The sequence below is a fragment of the Schistocerca nitens genome, chromosome 1, assembly GCF_023898315.1.
Source record: "Schistocerca nitens isolate TAMUIC-IGC-003100 chromosome 1, iqSchNite1.1, whole genome shotgun sequence".
NCBI lineage: Eukaryota > Metazoa > Arthropoda > Insecta > Orthoptera > Acrididae > Schistocerca > Schistocerca nitens.
This window is the reverse complement of record NC_064614.1, coordinates 1,095,779,091-1,095,798,997: the sequence shown is the minus strand read 5'-3', so window position 1 is coordinate 1,095,798,997 and position 19,907 is coordinate 1,095,779,091. Positions and strand designations below refer to the sequence as shown.

Here is a 19,907-nt window from a genome sequence, read left to right as displayed (position 1 = left end):
ACGTGTGGTAAATAATTACAAAAATCCAAGAATGGACAGGGGACCAGACAAGTCATTAACATCCAATACTGAAGAAAGTAATCTTATCAAAATTCCCTGGAGTACAGCTGCAATTACATGTGCGTTTTGGTAAGTTTGTCCTCAGTAACGTGCTATATTTTGCTTGTAAGTTATCAATCCAGCTTCAGATCTGGCTAAATTTCGCATACAAAAATATACTACGTTGCCATAAGTCAGGATAGTGAATGACTTGTATGTGACGATGTGCTATACGTCCGTGCGCTCAGAAGTTAAGCAAAACGCGTCATTATTACGAGTATGTTTGCCATCAGAATGAGATATCACAGATAACTGAATTAGTGCAGTTGGAAATGTTACATTACAAGTTCGGGCATTCCGTCAGACTGATGTCTCATTTACATCCGAGCGAACGAGCATTCTCTTGGGTGTAAACAATAGGCGAGCTGGAACAAACGGCATTCGGAGTTTCGGACGTGCTAGGTTCGAATTTCGATGTGCTCTCTGGTGTTGGCCGTTGGGGCTAGTTGTCGGTCTTTCAGCGAGTCATAACAGTTAGTTTACACGCCCTCCACTTCGGCGCTCGGGCGGCTGCGACTGACAACATTCGCAGTCTGTTGTTTTTCGCGCGTGCTATGGTGTTCCTTTGTTTTCGTTATTGAACGTGAGTGATGTTAGCGATGGAGTGGTTAGAAGACGATGTAATGCTATTAATTGAAGAGTACAGACACCACAGATGCCTGTGGGATCCAAGAGATCCAGAATTTAAAATGCACACCAGAAAAAATGAAGCTTGGCAAGATATTGCGGAAGCACTGAAAGTGCCATCTGAGGAAGTGAAGAAGAAAATGAACTCCCTACTTGCTTCCTTTAGGAGAGAAAAAAGGAAAGAGGCCACAACCTCGGGAATGCCTGCAGGCAAGAAATACCGTTCCGGCTGGTTTGCCTTCAAATCGATGTCATTCCTGCTTGATAAAGTTGGATGGACAAAAGGCAGATGCTCAGAGGTGAGGGAATTCATTAATCTGTACGAACAGTACTCTAGTATTTATTTTCTTTAATTACAGAATTATAAATGCATTTAAAACGTCAGTAGCAGAGTATATGCTCAGCAGTACTTCCATTGTCATTTGACCCGCCCATTGTACGAGTTAAAGCAGTGTGTGAATCAGTTATCACAGCAAATTTCTTCGACGATATACAGTCGTGGAAAAAAGAAAGTTGATACTCTGTTGTTCACCTAGAATAACTATTTTTAGAGCTAAAGTTTACAACCAGAGATGTTATTTGGCAAACTAACAGTATGGGGTTTCCTTCCTAATCTGTACATGTAAAAGGATTAACTAAATTAGCCTTCTGCAGCAAGTAATTAAATATTCTTTGTCAAACAGTGGGCAAAAAAGTATTCATTATACAAAGAAAATTACAGCGCACATAAAAAGTATAAAGACAATGTTTGTACTCTGAAAGTATTATTCCTCTATGTATCACTTTTATTATCCTGTTTGGAATGAATTAAACCTGTTTAGCGGTCTCGGGGGTAGGATTTTCCCATTAAATAACCTTGCATTCGTGGTGTCGTTATTTCAGGCCGGTCATACTTTGTATTTTATGTTTTCTGACCAGTCTTTCTAGCTTATTACAGAGATCTTCAAGTGGATCAAGGTCTGTTCTCTGAGCTGGAAGGTGAAAACAGGGGGCATTCTGTACAACAACCATAGACGAAAAATTCGAGCTGTATGCTTAGTGCCAGTGCCTTGTTGAAAATAGTAAGCGCGGCTAAGTCCAAGCTAAAACACTTTTTTGTAGATTTGCTGGGATATTTAAATATTGATATCAACTTATATTACCTTAAACAAAAACAAGTTGGCCAACTCATCGGATGTAGCCATATCATATCCCTCCATCATCGTGTGCTACTGTGGGTTGGATGTGTTTGGGTTACAGCTCAGTACTTGGTCGTCTCCACACCGAAGTCTGCATCATTTACCAACAAATGATGGCAGACTTTTGGTGGGAAGATGACCATATACTGAGCTGGATCCCACACACAATCAACACACAATAAAGAACGGTGGAGGAGGATCCCATACACAATCAACACACAGAAAAGAATGGTGGGTGAGGAATTACGGTATGGGGATATATGGCTGCATCTGGTGGTGGACAACTTCATTTGAAGGTAACACAGATGTCAATATTTAAATATCCTAAAGGCAAATCTGCAAAAAATAGTGTTGCTACCTTGGTTTTAGTCACTTATTTCTACTTTCAGCAAGCCAGTGGCCCTAAGCATACAGCATCTGTGGTTGTTGTACCATACTCCTCATATTCTCAAATTTCCAGCACAGAATGCAGTCCATAATCCACTTGAATACCTTTGGAATACACCTGCAAATGGTCAGACAACATGAAGTAAGATTTCTGTGAAATATTGTCTACACCATGAATGGCAGAATATTACCTCAGACTACCAAAACAGCTTAAACACTATTCCAAAGAGGTTAACAGAAGCATTACATAGAGGAGGAATCCCTACAAAGTACTAATGTTGTCTTTATAACAATGTACATTATAATTTTCTTTGTATGTATTAGAACTTATTGCCATCTGTGTGACACCAACCAGTACAGAATATTTCTTTGCTTTTTGGAGAAGGGTAATGTAGTCAGTCCTTTTATACATATAGTTTAGGAAGGACACCCCATATTGTTAGTTTACCAAATAACGTCTCTGGTTGTGGTCTTCAGTTCTATTAAATACAGTTATTCTACATGAACAATGGGATGTGAATGCTTTTATTTTTTCATGACTGAGGCACAGATCTTGGAGGCAAGAATGATCCATTAGAGCATCTTCCTTCCTGACAGCTACTGGAAACCAGATTTTCTCCATCTTCCATATCCTGTTTCTAAATGTTCCTCTACCACTGTGCTCACTCTTCTCATTCCATAGCTGAACACACGCTCGTCACAACTTCACTGATGTTCTCCAGGGTATGGAGTTGATAAATGTTAGCAGAAATCAAATGAGTGCTCGCTGATGAATACATCTGGTAAATTACTTTTTCTTTTTAGCCAGGCCTCCATGTATATACCTAAAACGTAGCACTCTATGGATTTCCAAAAAGATTTGTTTTTCATCCCTACCATCTGAAATTAGTTTTTTTCAAACCAACAATTGTGTACAGAAAACGATAAGAAAACGATAACAAGCACTGGCAACCCGTAATAGCACAGTTGTGGAAAACTTAATTCATAATACCACAGATTTGTTCCACAGTGCTTCCTGTCACAACTCCAAGGCATTTTGGGAAGTTCTGCAGTGCCATGTGCAATTTTTAGTGGTTTATTTGCATGTTAGGGAAACTGAAGGAACAAGGTATATTTGTTAATGTTATTCTAAATAAATGACTAGTTAAATTCTTTACAAATCTTAAATATGTTCTAGCAAAGCGATCCACTAATTGTGGGATGCCACAGCTGCATCATATTATGGGTATGTTAATATTATGTAGAAAATAATGCTTCTAGCTTTAAATTACACAGATTTTGTAAGCTTTTTTTCTTTTCATTCTCAGGAGAACACAGTTGAAGAGGTTGATATAGATGTGACAAGTTTGGAAGGGTCTGAAGATGAGGGAACAAGTAATGACATTGTCTTACAAACAGAATATCCTGCATCAGATGAAGTACAAGTAGGGGATGTAGAAGAACCTCCAAGAAAGAAGAATAAGTGTAGAAAAGGAGATGCATATGATGAAGCTGCTGCTGATCTGAACATGATCATAAATATAATTGACACCATCAGAAACAAAAAACAAGCTACAAACAACAAGAAACAAGAAAAAAAGTCACCACGTGACATATTTTCTGATTATGTGGCATTTAAATTGAAAACCTACAATAACCATGTACAGAACATAGTGCAGTTTAAAATTCATGAAGTGTTCTTCCAGGCAGATATGGGCAATTTTGACAGCCCCTCCACCACAACAAACCAGCAAACTGAAATTATTCAGTCCTCTCCATCTTCTTCCGCCATAACTATTGACACAAACGATACAAAACATTCCGATACTGTGGTACACACACTTTTGCTATAGTTTTTATTTCCAACTATAGATATTTTCATATACTCAATATTTAATTTATTTAAGAGAAGACAGAAAAATAAATGTCTTTGAGAGTAAACAGGTAATATTGATTAATACGAAATTAAGGTATGTTAAAGATCTGATCATCATCATGACATATGTTTCAAGTGTTTGTAATATTTTTGCTATCATTTTATGGGACTTCATTATACTAATGAAATGAATAAAAATTATTCCCTCCGTTGTGCTACCACCCATCTAACAAACTGTAAAGCACGTGATATCAAATACCCTGTAAGACGATGTGCCTCCACAACTCTGTGCATCTGGCTGTCTTGCGGAAGACCTGGGATTGATCACCAGTACTGCCAGGGATATTTCCTTGGTGGGAGGACAGGGACAACATGCACTAAGCTTTGTGATGCCAGTTGAGGAGTTACTTGATTGATAAGTAATGGTTCCAAAGTCAAGAAATCCAGCAGCAGCTGGGAGAGCAGTGTGCTGATCCCATGACCCTCCATACTACATCCAAATGACACCATTGGCAGAGAATGACATGGCGGTTAGTAGCCCCTGATTGGGTTGTCTGAGCCAGAACCTGGATCTTTCATTTGCTATAACAGAGGTCTTATAAATTTTTACATTACATCAGTAATTTTTATTGATATTATTTCTTATATTTACCTTAATGAAAGCTTAGAAAGCTTCATTTATGGCACTGCAAACAGCAGGAATTATCTTAGATGTAGAAAAAGTTGAAATGCGAAATAAATACCGGAGACAAGCAAAATTGTCTCATTGCTAGCTGTCAGAATGTAAAGGTTACCCACTTTTTATCTGACATAACTTGTCAATAATTTGTACTCAGCTTTGCAGTCTTTGACTTAATTGGAGTGAGAAGCCAGTGAAAATCGTCTGATGATGAAGTTTGGACCTGCAATTCACTGATTGGAGATGAGTCACCATGTGTTTCACAGTTTACTAAACATGCAGGCAATCATGTTTTTCATTGTCTGCTAGTTTGCTCACCATACAAAACAATCCAGTCTGATTTGCCAATGTTTTGCATCGTATCTCAGAACTAATAATTTTACTGCTAAAGAATAAAAACTTATTCATAGTGCTTATATCTACATCATAAGTCCATATTCTGCAAACCATAGCAGCATTGGTTACTAGAGTAATAAATGCATCAAGAAGGCTAGGAGAATTTTTATGGAGATAATTGAGTTTCAGTATGATGGATGTATTGAAATTGAGGACAGAGTTTAAACTATTTTAAGTCCATTCTGGAGAAGTATGTGCTGAGTAAGTGGATTAAGCACAGAAAATACCCACTGTGACTTACTAACAAAACTCAGAAAATACCGAGGAAATGAGAGTTGCATTTTCTATTTACAAAAAACGAGTACAGAAATGCTGAAATGCAAAAGTTAGTAGAAATATGTGTGTATAAAAGATCGGTACATGAACCATACATAACTTCCAACATGACGCGTTAGCAAAAGATCTTTCTGAGAAACCAAAAAATTTCTGATCCTATGCAGAATCCCTAAGCAAGTCAAAGGCTTCCATTCAGTGATTTGGCAACCTGTCTGGAGTGGCAATAGAAGACAGCAAAAGAAAAGCTGAAGTTTTAAATTCAGCACTAAAAACTGCTCATGCAGAACAATTGTAGACACACCATTGTTTGACCATTGCACAGACATATGGAGGACATAGAAATAGGCATCGCTTATGTTGAGGAGTGATTAAAAGAGTTGGAATCTCAATTTTAAACAGAGTACACTTTGACACTGGCCCCCTACTTGACTTGTTTGTATGATGTTCCTGTTCACCACAGGGTTCCAAGCAACCGGAAAAAAGGTGCAAGTGTGTCCCATGTATAGCAGGGTAAAAGAACAGACCTACAAAATTACGAAGCAATAACACACTCAGTTTTGTGCAGAATTATTGCACACGTTCTAAGTTCAAATATTAGGCTTCTTTCTGCATATCAGCATGAATTTAGAATTACTAGCATGGAACTCTGATTTCCCTTTTCTCACATGATGTTCTGCGACCATGATAAAGGACAGTAGGTAGAATCCAAATTCCTAAGTTTCCAGATGAGGTTTTGCACAGTGCCCTACTGCAGATGTAACAAAAGTCAGAGCATATGGAATAAGGTCTCAGATATGTGAGTGGCTTGAAGACTTAAGTGCTAGAACCCAATACACCGTCTTGGATGTCAAGCTTTCATCACAAATTAGGATATCATCAGGAGTACCCCAGGGAAGTGTGATAGGATCAGTCTTGTACTCTACACACATGAACGATCTGACGGATAGGACAAGCAGCAGTTTTTGACCAATCATACAATGTGAGCTTTCACAGCTAGTACTGACTTTACTTGAAACTTCTGGGCTGACAAACGACGGTCGATGCCTGGCGAGCACTGTGCCCTACAGTCAAAATAAGAATCAATAAAGAATAATGGCTGCCCAAAGGGAAAGTTTTCCTTCCATTCACTAGTACGATTATAGAGCGCATTGGAAAAGCGTTTAGCAAGTATTTGTGGAAACTACCTTCAGACCCCCCCCCCCCCCCACCAAGATAAAAGAATGTTCAACATCAGCAAAAGATATAAAACACCCTTTGGTAACGGTGAGTGTAGATAATATTCCTTGTACTTGTGGACTGGCTCATACTGGTACTGGATAAATCGGCTGTAGTGTAACATGTTTACTAAGAGGGTGCTCATGAAATAAAATTCAGCGAGAGGAGTGTATTCTCAAAAACATTGCATTATCATGCATGTATGTATGTATTGATGTATAAAGAAGCTACAGAGATTTGTAAACACCACAATAGTTTGAACAGAAAAGAGGAACGTGTGACATTAGATAAAATTTGGATGTCAATGTTGCACTTTAAGAATGATAATCAGTTTCTTTCAAGTAAGAATGCTGGCATTAACAGAGATAATGTCATGGAATGTGGTGCCCCCTGCACCACCTATACAGGGTGGTCCATTGATCGTGACCGGGCCAAATATCTCACGAAATGAGTGTCAAACGAAAAAACTACAAAGAACAAAACTTGTCTAGCTTGAAGGGGGACACCAGATGGCACTACGGTTGGCCCGCTAGATTGCGCTGCCATAGGTCAAACTGATATCAGCTGCATTTTTTTAAGTGGGCACCCCCATTTTTTATTACATGTTCGTGTAGTATGTAAAGAAATATGAATGTTTTAGTTGGACCACTTTTTTAGCTTTGTGATGGCGCTGTAATAGTCACAAACATATGGCTCACAATTTTAGATGAACAGTTGGTAACAGGTAGGTTTTTTAAATTAAAATGCAGAACGTAGGCAGGTTTGAACATTTTATTTCTGTTGTTCCAATGTGATACAGGTACCTTAGTGAACTTATCATTTATGAGAACACATGCTGTTACAGCGTTATTACCTGTAAATACATTAATGCAATAAATGCTCAAAATGATGTCTGTGAACCTCAATGCATTTGGTAATACGTGTAACGACATTCCTCTCAACAGCAAGTAGTTCGGCTTCTGTAATGTTTGCACTGCATTGACAATGCGCTGATGCATGTTATCAGGTGGTGTTGGTGGATCACGATAGCAAATATCCTTCAACATTCCCCACGGAAAGAAATCTGGGGATGTCATATCCGGTGAACGTGCGGGCCATGGTATGGTGCTTTGATGACCAATCCACCTGTCATGAAATGTGCTATTCAATACCACTTTAACCACATGTGAGCTATGTGCAGGACATCCATCATGATGGAAGTACATCGCCATTCTGTCATGCAGTGAAACATGTTGTTGTAACATTTGTAGAACATTACGTAGGAAATCAGCATACATTGCACCGTTTAGATTGCCATCGATAAAATGGAGGCCAGTTATCCTTCCACCCATAATGCCGCACCATACATTAACCCGCCTAGGTCGCTGATGTTCCACTTGTTGCAGCCATCATGAATTTTCCATTGCCCAATAGTGCATATTATCCTTGTTTACGTTACCACTGTTGGTGAATGACACTGTCACTAAATAGAATGCGTGCAAAAAATCTGTCATCATCCCGTAATTTATCTTGTGCCCAGTGGCAGAACTTTACACGATGTTCAAAGTCGTCGCCATGCAATTCCTGATGCATAGAAATATGGTACGGGTGCAATCGATGTTGATGTAGCATTCTCAACACCGATGTTTTTGAGATTCCTGATTCTCGTGCAGTTTGACTGCCATACATCAACACGATATGGACCTTTTCCACAATTGGTAAACGGTCCATTTTAACACGGGTAATGTATCATGAAGCAAATACCATCAGTACTGGCGGAATGTTACGTGATACCAAGTACTTACGTTTGACTATTACAGCGCCATGTATCACAGAGCGAAGAAAGTGGTCCAACTAAAACATTCATATTTCTTTACGTACTACACAAAAATATACATTTTAAAAAAACTTAGTTGATATACGTTTGACCTATGGCAACGCCATCTGGTTTCCCACTTCAAGTTGGACAAGTTTCGTTCTTTGTAGTTCTCTCGTTCGACACTTATTTCGTGAGATATTTGGCCTGGTCACGATCAATGGACCACCCTGTATATTTGGTGCTCCCTCAAGATCTAGTTACAGTTTGTCACTTTACCTCTGAAGATGTCTCCCACAGTTGGAGATGAAGCGTTAGGAGAAGGTTTTAGACATCGACCACAGCCTATCAGCTCAGCAATTTCCAATGAAATCTGCAGCTGTATGCTGTAGTGTACAGGATAGCTTTGTTATTGAGTGACCACAAGAGGAAACAGGATTTCTGTTTGGTGTGATGAATGGCAGGTTGTTTTAAATGTAGAAAAATGTAAGCTAATGCAGATGAGTGGGAAAATAATCCTGGAATATTTCAGTATAGTCACATCAATTACCTTGGAATAATGTTGCAAGGCAATATAAAATAAAACCAGCACATAAGATTTGTTTAGGAAAGGTGAATGGCTAACTTCAGTTTATTTGGAGTATTTTATGAAAGTGCAGTTATCTATAAAGGAGACTGCATATCCTTGAACACAACTTGAGTGTTTGGGATTCTCAACAAGTCAGAGTAGGAAATACATTGTAGAAAGTTGGAGACATGCTGCTAGATTTGTTACTGGTATGTTCAATCGATATGAAAATATTTTGGAGGAGGAGGAGGAGATTAGTGTTTAACGTCCCGTCGACAACGAGGTCATTAGAGACGGAGCGCAAGCTCGGGTGAGGGAAGGAAATCGGCCGTGCCCTTTCATAGGAACCATCCCGGCATTTGCCTGAAGCGATTTAGGGAAATCACGGAAAACCTAAATCAGGATGGCCGGAGACGGGATTGAACCGTCGTCCTCCCGAATGCGAGTCCAGTAACCACTGCGCCACCTCGCTCGGTCAAATATTTTGGAAATGTTCCATGAACTCAAATGGGAATCGCTGGATGGAGATTTTCTTTTCATAAAATGCTATTGAGCGAGTTGAGAGAATTGGCATTTCTAACTGATTACAGAATCATTCTACCACCAATCTACATCTTCGGGCTCTCGAGTGTCCAGCCGGATGCGATCGTTGAAGTCCCACGATATTTCGGCGAATAACCTTTCCGCCATCATTAGGTGGTTCAGGTGGAATGGTCTGTCTGCTCATTGTCGGTGTTATTTATGTCCATCAGTCGGGCTTCGATTCCCTGCGGCAACGGTTCGATTGCGGCTGCCGAACTTCCTGTCGCGTCCACCGACATTCAGTTTGCGAGCGCCAACACTTTAACTGCGACCGCCGACCCAGGTCCGCACCCACCCCAGCGTCGCGCTAGGTGGTGGAAGATGCAGAATCCCATGGAGTGTCCTCTGCGGCCGTCGTAGAAGGGTTTTGTGTCCGCTTGTGGCGTGACTCCGTGATGGAGTTAAACCTGTGTCTCTGTTTATGAGACGGATCGTTACATGAATTTCAATGGCCTCCTTGAAGATGCTGTCCCAGTAGAAACTGGTAGGGACCAGAATCTTGGTCTCTTTGTATTTTGCGTTTGGCCTCAAGAAAGCAGGCGTATATAATATTCCATGTGGTTGCGGCAAATCCTACATCAGTCAAACAATTCAAACAGCCGAAGACCGCCGCAAAGAACACCAACGCCACACGCACCTAGGCCAGCCCACTAAATCGGCACAGGCAGAACACTGCTTGGAAACTGGACACAACGCGAAATACGAATAGATTAAGATTCTGGCCCCTACCAGTTTCTACCGGGACAGCATCTTCAAGGAGGCCATTGAAATTCGCGTAATGGACAGTCTCATAAACCGAGACACAGGTTTTCAACTAAGTAAGGCATGGCAACCATTACTTAACTCCATCAAGGAGTCGCGCCACAAGCGGACACAAGACCCTTCTACGATGGCCACAGAGCAGAGGACACTCCACGGGATTCTGCATCTTCCTCCACCTGGCGCGATGCCGGGGTGCGCGCAGACTTGGGTCGGCGGCCACAATCGAAGTGTCGGCGCACGCAAACGGAATGTCGGCAGCCACAATCGGACTGTCAGCGCAGGGAGTCTAAGCCCGACTGACGGACACAAATAACACTGAGAATGAGCAGACAGACGATTCCATCAGAACCACCTGATGATGGCAGAAAGGTTATTTGCCGAAATATTGTGGGACTTCAACGATCGCATCTGGCTGGACACCCGAGAGCCCTGGAAGCAACACATATGCCGGGAAAGCCTCCGATCACAAGTGACATCTTGCTAAATGAGTGAATGCAAGAAAAAAGCAATTAGGGTTTGTATGGAGGCATAGAGACAGTAATTTCTCTCTTGGTCCATTGCAAGTAGAATAAGAAAGGAAGCGACTAACAGTAGTACAAGGAACCCTCTGCCCTGCACCATATGATGGCTTGCTTGAGTACATGTGTAGACGAAGTGCATGGGATAGAGAACTTCCCATAGTACCATATATTAGGATTTCTTCCCATGTAGTTCATGTATGGAGTGTGCGAAGAATACCTACCAATCCCAAAAGTTCCAAAACTTATTTTATTCGTGGTGTATAGGCGACATCAGCGCAGTGACTATAGAGGCAGCTTGAACTAACAGCAGCCAAGTAAGTTGTGACGAGACAATGTTTGGTAGTGGACATGCAGCTGCAGTGAATCAATGTTGTTGTGCCACATTATCACAAAATTTCTAAATCAACTGTTAGAGACACTCACCAGAATATTTCGAAGAGGAGAAAAATGTTTGTCGCGCACACTTGTGACTCCCGACAGTTAGACTTGGTATTATCAATAAGAACGTACCTTAAAAACGACAAAGGTGCAGAAATTCACATGAAGGGTCAACACACTGATGACTTAACTGGGCATTCAAGCCAATGTGACGTGCGAGTTTAACATCATCCAAAAGGACTTTTCTGACTGTTTCACATGGTTGTATGAATGTTCTGTGCATTGCGCTCAAGTGGGTGGCTGTGGGAGACTGTGTAGAACAACTGAAGAATTAAAGTCACCATCTTAACTCCTTTTTTATTAATCCACTAACTGTTTTGCACTGATGGTGGCAGACTGCTTAAAAGCCATTGTATGTGCTCAATCAGTCTATTATTGTCTCCAGTCCTAATGTAAGCAATAAGTAGGAGGCTTTAGAATATTTGTCACTTAATACTGGTTAAGACTTTTAAATAGACTCTCTTAAGATGACATCTTGTAACTATCTACCAGTTTAGGTGTCTCAGAATTTCCTTTACACTTTGCTGCAAATCAAATAAACCCGAGACCAGCTGTGACACTCTTCTTTGTATACACTCACTATCAAGAAATAGTTCTTTCTGATATAGGTTGTTCAAATGTGTGTGAAATCTTATGGGACTTGACTGCTAAGGACGAACACACGCATACCCATGCCCGAGGGATCAGCCGCACAGTCCATGACTGCAGCGCCTTAGACCACTCGGCTAATCTTGCACAGCTGATATAGGTCCTGCACACTTTAGCACTATTATACAATGGGCCAGGTGAGTGCTTTATAAGCGATTTCTTTATGTAATCTGACAATGTTTTCCTAGTGTATTACCAGTGACCCAAAGTGTGCCACCTACTTTACCTATGGTTGAGCTTAACACATTGACTGTCACATGGCCTGCAGTGGCCACCGCAGATTTTCAGGCTGTGGCGTGGCCTGACATTTGACATCCATCATTGTGTGTGTCACAGCCAATGTCTTAAGTGATCATTTCATAACCATTCCCACTAATCCAAGTATTTGTATGGGCTGACCGATTCAAATGGTGACTTGTTTATATTTTAAGCATAACTTATTTTGTGAAGTGCTCAGTTTTCTATTTATGAATACTTCAACAGCTTTACACATCGTTTAACCAATGTCAAATCACACCCAAGATCTGGCTGAATACCGGAACATTTTATATATATATGGTTTAATAGAGGGAAACATTCCACGTAGGAAAAATATATCTAAAAACAAAGATGATGTGACTTACCAAATGAAAGTGCTGGCAGGTCGACAGACACACAAAATTCAAGCTTTCGCAACAAACTGTTGCCTCATCAGGAAAGAGGGAAGGAGAGGGAAAGACGAAAGGATGTGGGTTTTAAGGGAGAGGGTAAGGAGTCATTCCAATCCCGGGATCGGAAAGACTTACCTTAGGGGGAAAAAAGGACGGGTACACACACACACACACATATTTAAAGACAAAGAGTTTGGGCAGAGATGTCAGTCGAGGCTGAAGTAAAGAGGCAAAGATGTTGTTGAAAGACAGGTGAGGTATGAGTGACGGCAACTTGAAATTAGCGGAGGTTGAGGCCTGGCGGATAATGAGAAGAGAGGATATACTGAAGGGCAAGTTCCCATCTCCGGAGTTCTGACAGCTTGGTGTTAGTGGGAAGTATCCAGATAGCCTGGACGGTGTAACACTGTGCCAAGATGTGCTGGCCGAGCACCAAGGCATGTTTAGCCACAGGGTGATCCTCATTACCAACAAACACTGTCTGCCTGTGTCCATTCATGCGAATGGACAGTTTGTTGCTGGTCATTCCCACATAGAAAGCTTCACAGTGTAGGCAGGTCAGTTGGTAAATCACGTGGGTGCTTTCACATGTGGCTCTGCCTTTGATCGTGTACACCTTCCGGGTTACAGGACTGGAGTAGGTGGTGGTGGTGGGAGGGTGCATGGGACAGGTTTTACACCGGGGGCGGTTACAAGGGTAGGAGCCAGAGGGTAGGGAAGGTGGTTTGGGGATTTCATAGGGATGAACTAAGAGGTTACGAAGGATAGGTGGAAGGCGGAAAGACACTCTTGGTGGAGTGGGGAAGATTTCATGAAGGATGGATCTCACTTCAGGGCAGGATTTGAGGAAGTTGTATCCCTGCTGGAGAGCCACATTCAGAGTCTGATCCAGTCCCGGAAAGTATCCTGTCACAAGTGGGGCACTTTTGGGGTTCTTCTGTGGGAGGTTCTGGGTTTGAAGGGATGAGGAAGTGGCTCTGGTTATTTGCTTCTGTACCAGGTCGGGAGGGTAGTTGCGGGATGCGAAAGCTGTTTTCAGGTTGTTGGTGTAATGGTTCAGGGATTCCGGACTGGAGCAGATTCGTTTGCCACGAGGACCTAGGCTGTAGGGAAGGGACCGTTTGATGTGGAATGGGTGGCAGCTGTCAGAATGGAGGTACTGTTGCTTGTTGGTGGGTTTGATGTGGACGGACGTGTGAAGCTGGCCATTGGACAGATGGAGGTCAACGTCAAGGAAAGTGGCCTGGGATTTAGAGTAGGACCAGGTGAATCTGATGGAACCAAAGGAGTTGAGGTTGGAGAGGAAATTCTGGAGGTCTTCTTCACTGTGAGTCCAGATCATGAAGATGTCATCAATAAATCTGTACCAAACTTTGGATTGGCAGGCCTGGGTAACCAAGAAGGCTTCCTCTAAGTAATTTGAACCCAACAGTTACGTTTGTTATTGTCACTGTTGCATTTTGAAATCTTTTCTGTCGTCTTATTTTCTCTTTCTGTTTTTTGCCAGTAGTTTCACTGTGTATTCACCTTCTCCTTTTTACTGTAATCTACTATACAATTTTATCCCGCCGATATATACTCAATAATACGTAATCCGTAATAATACGTAACCCACTTCCAAACCATAACCAAAAAAATTTTTTTTTCCGCTTTCTACACTACCGCTGCTATAAAATCCACCGTTTCTAGTTCACAAACAGTTCCTTTCACCTCTTAAACAACCATTTCGGCTAGTTCTAATAACTTTTGCTTTATTTCCATTTCCGTTTTTCTCACATCACTGATCATTTTTAGCCGCTTCCCACAGGTTTTAACGTCATTATTTCTTTGTCAGACAATTGTTAGCCTCATGTTCATAATCTGCCACCACAAAACCACTCCCTTTAACACATTTACACGTAGTTTTTTCGAAATTTTCCCGAATTTCTCCACCCTTTAACGTGTTTTGGCGGCAACACAACCACCTAACCTTTATGCACATCGTTGTCTACCAACCCAAGTTCACCACAGTATCAACATAGCCCAGCTCTAACCAACACTTTTTCGCCTTTTTTCACACCAGATCTCCGGCTGCTTTCTAGTTCACTTTTATCTCTCCCCATATATTTTTATTTTCATTTTCATTTCAGCCTCATGTTACACTTTCCACCTTCTAATACCATGTCACCCTCACAACGACCCCATTAAGTTTTATTTACATTCCCTCCGCAAACATGCCTTCGCCCTAGCTACATTACACTCCCATATTTTGTTTTCTCAGGCTTGTCTGACATTTGGCATTACCCCCAAAGGCCTCCCACTTAAAGTTCCCATCTCTGTCTGCAACCCTTCTTTCCATCAGTCCCTATACCAGTTCCAAACTGAACAATCCATTGCCCTCACCCACCTAATCCTTCACCTACACATCAACTCAGCCAATGAACACACCCGTCAACTCCTATTCTTAATAAAAGTCCTCAATCTTTCCTCTCCCACATCCACACCGGCTGTTCAGAGCATCCTCCTACAGGCCAACCGCAAATTAGAACAGCATGCCACCCTCCACCTTAAAAAACTATCCAATCTCCTGGTTTCCCACCTCCAGAAAGGCCACTCACTCACCCTTTACAACCTTTCCAGCAAACCTCAACCTCCTCTCATTGCACACAAACCCAGTCTCTCCCACCTACTCAATCTCCCACTTCCAGCTCCACTCCCCCCAAAATTCCAATCAACACAATCTGGAACCACAACACCCTAATTCAGTAGTTAACCTTTCCTCCAAACCTCTCTCCCAATCCGAAACCTCTGTCCTATCCAAAGGCCTCACCTGCAGCCCCACTCCCAGATTCAACCAAACAGCTCTCGTCAAAGATTTACTGTCCTACACTCGTACTCTCTGCTGGAAATATCACTTTGCCATGAAGAAAAATGATCCTAATCCTACTCCTAATGATCCAACTCCTCAAGACACTATCCAAATTGAACCCTGCCTGGAACAGTTCCGTCCTCCATCACAGCGGGACCCACCTCCTCTTCCTCAAAATCACCCCCTCCAAACCTTCCAGGAATTTCTGACTTCCAGCCTTGCCTCTCAATCCTTCTTAAAAAACCTTAATCCTACTCCCAACATCACCACTGCTGAAGCCCAAGCTATCCGTGATCTGAAGGCTGACTGATCCATCGTCATTCTTCCGGCGGACAAGGGTTCCACGACAGTGGTACTTGATCGTCGGGAGTATGTGGCTGAGGGACTGAGTCAGCTTTCAGACAACACCACATACAAAGTTTGCCTGGGTAATCCCATTCCTGATGTCCAGGCGGAGCTTCAAGGAATCCTCAGAACCTTAGGCCCCCTACAAAACCTTTCACCTGACTCCATCAACCTCCTGACCCCACCGACACCCCGCACCCCTACTTTCTACCTTCTTCCTAAAATTCACAAACCCAATCATCCCGGCCGCCCCATTGTAGCTGGTTACCAAGCCCCCACAGAACGTATCTCTGCCTACGTAGATCAACACCTTCAACCCATTACATGCAGTCTCTCATCCTTCATCAAAGACACCAACCACTTTCTTGAACGCCTAGAATCCTTACCCAGTCTGTTACCCCCGGACCATCCTTGTAACCATTGATGCCACTTCCTTATACACAAATATTCCGCACGTCCAGGGCCTCGCTGTGATGGAGCACTTCCTTTCACGCCGATCACCTGCCACCCTACCTAAAACCTCTTTCCTCATTACCTTAGCCAGCTTCATCCTGACCCACAACTTCTTCACTTTTGAAGGCCAGACATACCAACAATTAAAGGGAACAGCCATGGGTACCAGGATGGCCCCCTCGTACGCCAACCTATTCATGGGTCGCTTAGAGGAAGCCTTCTTGGTTACCCAGGCCTGCAAACCCATAGTTTGGTACAGATTTATTGATGACATCTTCATGATCTGGACTCACAGTGAAGAAGACCTCCAGAATTTCCTCTCCAACCTCAACTCCTTTGGTTCCATCAGATTCACCTGGTCCTACTCTAAATCCCAGGCCACTTTCCTTGACGTTGACCTCCATCTGTCCAATGGCCAGCTTCACACGTCCGTCCACATCAAACCCACCAACAAGCAACAGTACCTCCATTCTGACAGCTGCCACCCATTCCACACCAAACGGTCCCTTCCCTACAGCCTAGATCTTCGTGGCAAACGAATCTGCTCCAGTCCGGAATCCCTGAACCATTACACCAACAACCTGAAAACAGCTTTCGCATCCCGCAACTACCCTCCCGACCTGGTACAGAAGCAAATAACCAGAGCCACTTCCTCATCCCTTCAAACCCAGAACCTCCCACAGAAGAACCCCAAAAGTGCCCCACTTGTGACAGGATACTTTCCGGGACTGGATCAGACTCTGAATGTGGCTCTCCAGCAGGGATACAACTTCCTCAAATCCTGCCCTGAAATGAGATCCATCCTTCATGAAATCCTCCCCACTCCACCAAGAGTGTCTTTCCGCCATCCACCTAACCTTCGTAACCTCTTAGTTCATCCCTATGAAATCCCCAAACCACCTTCCCTACCCTCTGGCTCTTACCCTTGTAACCGCCCCCCGTGTAAAACCTGTCCCACCACCTACTCCAGTTCTGTAACCCGGAAGGTGTACACGATCAAAGGCAGAGCCACGTGTGAAAGCACCCACGTGATTTACCAACTGACCTGCCTACACTGTGAAGCTTTCTATGTGGGAATGACCAGCAACAAACTGTCCATTCGCATGAATGGACACAGGCAGACAGTGTTTGTTGGTAATGAGGATCACCCTGTGGCTAAACATGCCTTGGTGCTCGGCCAGCACATCTTGGCACAGTGTTACACCGTCCAGGCTATCTGGATACTTCCCACTAACACCAAGCTGTCAGAACTCCGGAGATGGGAACTTGCCCTTCAGTATATCCTCTCTTCTTGTTATCCGCCAGGCCTCAACCTCCGCTAATTTCAAGTTGCCGCCACTCATACCTCACCTGTCTTTCAACAACATCTTTGCCTCTTTACGTCCGCCTCGACTGAAATCTCTGCCCAAACTCTTTGCCTTTACAAATGTCTGCTTGTGTCTGTGTATGTGCGGATGGGTGTGTGTGCGCGCGCGCGCGAGCGAGAGTCTATACCTGTCCTTTTTTCCCCTGAGGTAAGTCTTTCCGCTCCTGGGATTGGAATGACTCCTTACCCTCTCCCTTAAAACCCACATCCTTTAGTCTTTCCCTCTCCTTACCTTTTTCCTGACGAAGCAACCGTTTGTTGCGAAAGCTTGAATTTTGTGTGTATGTTTGTGTGTATCGACCTACCAGCGCTTTTGTTTGGTAAGTCTCATCATCTTTGTTTTTAGATATATTTTTCCCACGTGGAATGTTTCCCTCATTCCAGATAACTGCATCATCTCCTTTACCCCTTTCATGTGCTCTCATAAGTTTTGAGAAGGTAACCTAAAACAGAATATTGACCCAGCTATCCAAGAATAGCCTTTTACGATATCAGACAGGTTTTGATTACAGCTTCCATATGAACAAACAACCCTATTACCTCTCAAGCTTTGTTCAGGTACAACTAAATAGTAAAAATAACCCTTTTGGCATTTTTTGGGATCTTGTCATTGCTGTATAGACCATGAAGTCTTACTGGAGAAATTAAAATGCTATGGCATTTCCCTTCAATGGATGGGATCTCAACAATAGAAATCAGAGGGTTACATCACTAAATTTTACACCAGAAGCAAGACAAATTCAGAAGGGGGAACATTAAAAACGGTGCCCCGCGAGGTATGGTGCTTGGCACGCCCCTGTTATTGACCTACATAAACATAGTGGAATAGAAGTGTGTTACATGGATTTAAGTCAGATTACAGAATGTAACTGCTATACAAATAGTTTTAGGGTTGCACTGGTTACAGCGATGGTCTACAAATATTTGAAAGTAGTACTTTCATGCTCACATTTTAACCTGAGGTAGGCAGTCTAAAACCTGTTTTAGTACAGCAGTAATTAACAATATAAAAAGAAACTTGTGGTATTCAACCCATGCATGCAGAATAAATCCTTATGGAGATGAAATTGTGTTGATCACTGTTGCAAATTTGAGTATACTTAGAACATTGCCTTGGAGGACCAGATTTTCCTGAATGAACTAGTCTGATAGGGAATGACTGACTAGGTAGTGGGAAAAATTCTTCCAAGGAAGGACTTAATAAGAATATGCAGACATCTTCTCAAACCAAATTTGCAAGTTGACAAAGGATGCAGTATATCCAAATGGTGACTTACATCTTTTCCAAGCGAGAAAAAACGCCTGCCAAATGATAACATAGGAAACACTTTTAAGATCATCACTAGTAAGATTACATTAATGAGGTTTGAGGGATACCATTCGAATCCACATTGGTATGGGCTCAGGATGTTAATGGATTTGAGAACCTATATTGAAACAGTGGTTGACCATTTGCTCAAGTCTTTATACCTGGTTGCACTCTGGTAACTTTAATTTGGGACTATCTGTGCAGGTTGCAGTAGAAAAGTCATGATGTCTCTTCAAGGGTCAGGATACTGTTCCTGAAGTGGGATTTTATTATAACAATTAAAAAAGATTGCTGGTACTTGAGCATGTATGCCACAATCTATTTGTTATGGTCCAGGGACTGTTTCTCATGCCACGAACAGATCATATTTCATGGAGAAAAAGTGGTTACACGTTTCCTCATTCTTCAATTAGTAATTAAAACCTCTCCACTCTGGATCTTGTACACATTATGGAACACTAAGAATGTATTTGCGTGAAGCAGTGATGTTAAGAAGGTGCTTAAAAACAAAAGCGACAATAAATTGTGATTGCAGTTGGTATACGATTATCAAGACGGGACTGTGAATCAATGGAAATGTGTTGCCTGGTCAGATTAGGCATGTTTCTTGTTACATCAGGTCCATGATTATGTCTGGATACAGTCATACTGGCAAAAAGCTGCTCAAAATGTGCAACATGTCACAAATTCAGGCTGGTGGGGGACAGTATTACACAATGTGGGACATTCACCTGGGCTTCCATGGGATGTGTGTTAGTAATCTAAGGCACAACATTGGGGATGCAGTCAGATGCCATGTCTGCCACCCCAAAACCATCATCCTGTAATTTATAGGAAATGTGTGTGATGTGTGCGCAGACATCTGGTGCCACGGACGTCCTGAAGCCTACCAAAGACCTGAATTCATGCT

General features: G+C 42.3%; 1 protein-coding gene across 1 annotated transcript; it reads left to right on the top strand.

Annotated features, from left to right (window-relative positions):
* The first annotated feature begins 624 nt into the window (after positions 1-624).
* LOC126238361 (uncharacterized) lies at positions 625-4,211 on the top strand. The gene is made up of 2 exons (XM_049947785.1): positions 625-1,025; positions 3,599-4,211. Exons 1-2 carry the CDS (start codon positions 690-692, stop codon positions 4,121-4,123), a joined length of 861 nt encoding a protein of 286 aa, XP_049803742.1. The 5' UTR covers positions 625-689; the 3' UTR covers positions 4,124-4,211.
* Positions 4,212-19,907: the final 15,696 nt, after the last annotated feature.

Excerpts from the sequence above, each read along its gene's own strand:
- LOC126238361 (XM_049947785.1), top strand. The coding sequence starts at position 690 with ATGTTAGCGATGGAGTGGTTAGAAGACGATGTAATGCTATTAATTGAA. Across the intron at positions 1,026-3,598 it reads CAAAAGGCAGATGCTCAGAG|GAGAACACAGTTGAAGAGGT; the intron begins GTGAGGGAATTC and ends TTTCATTCTCAG.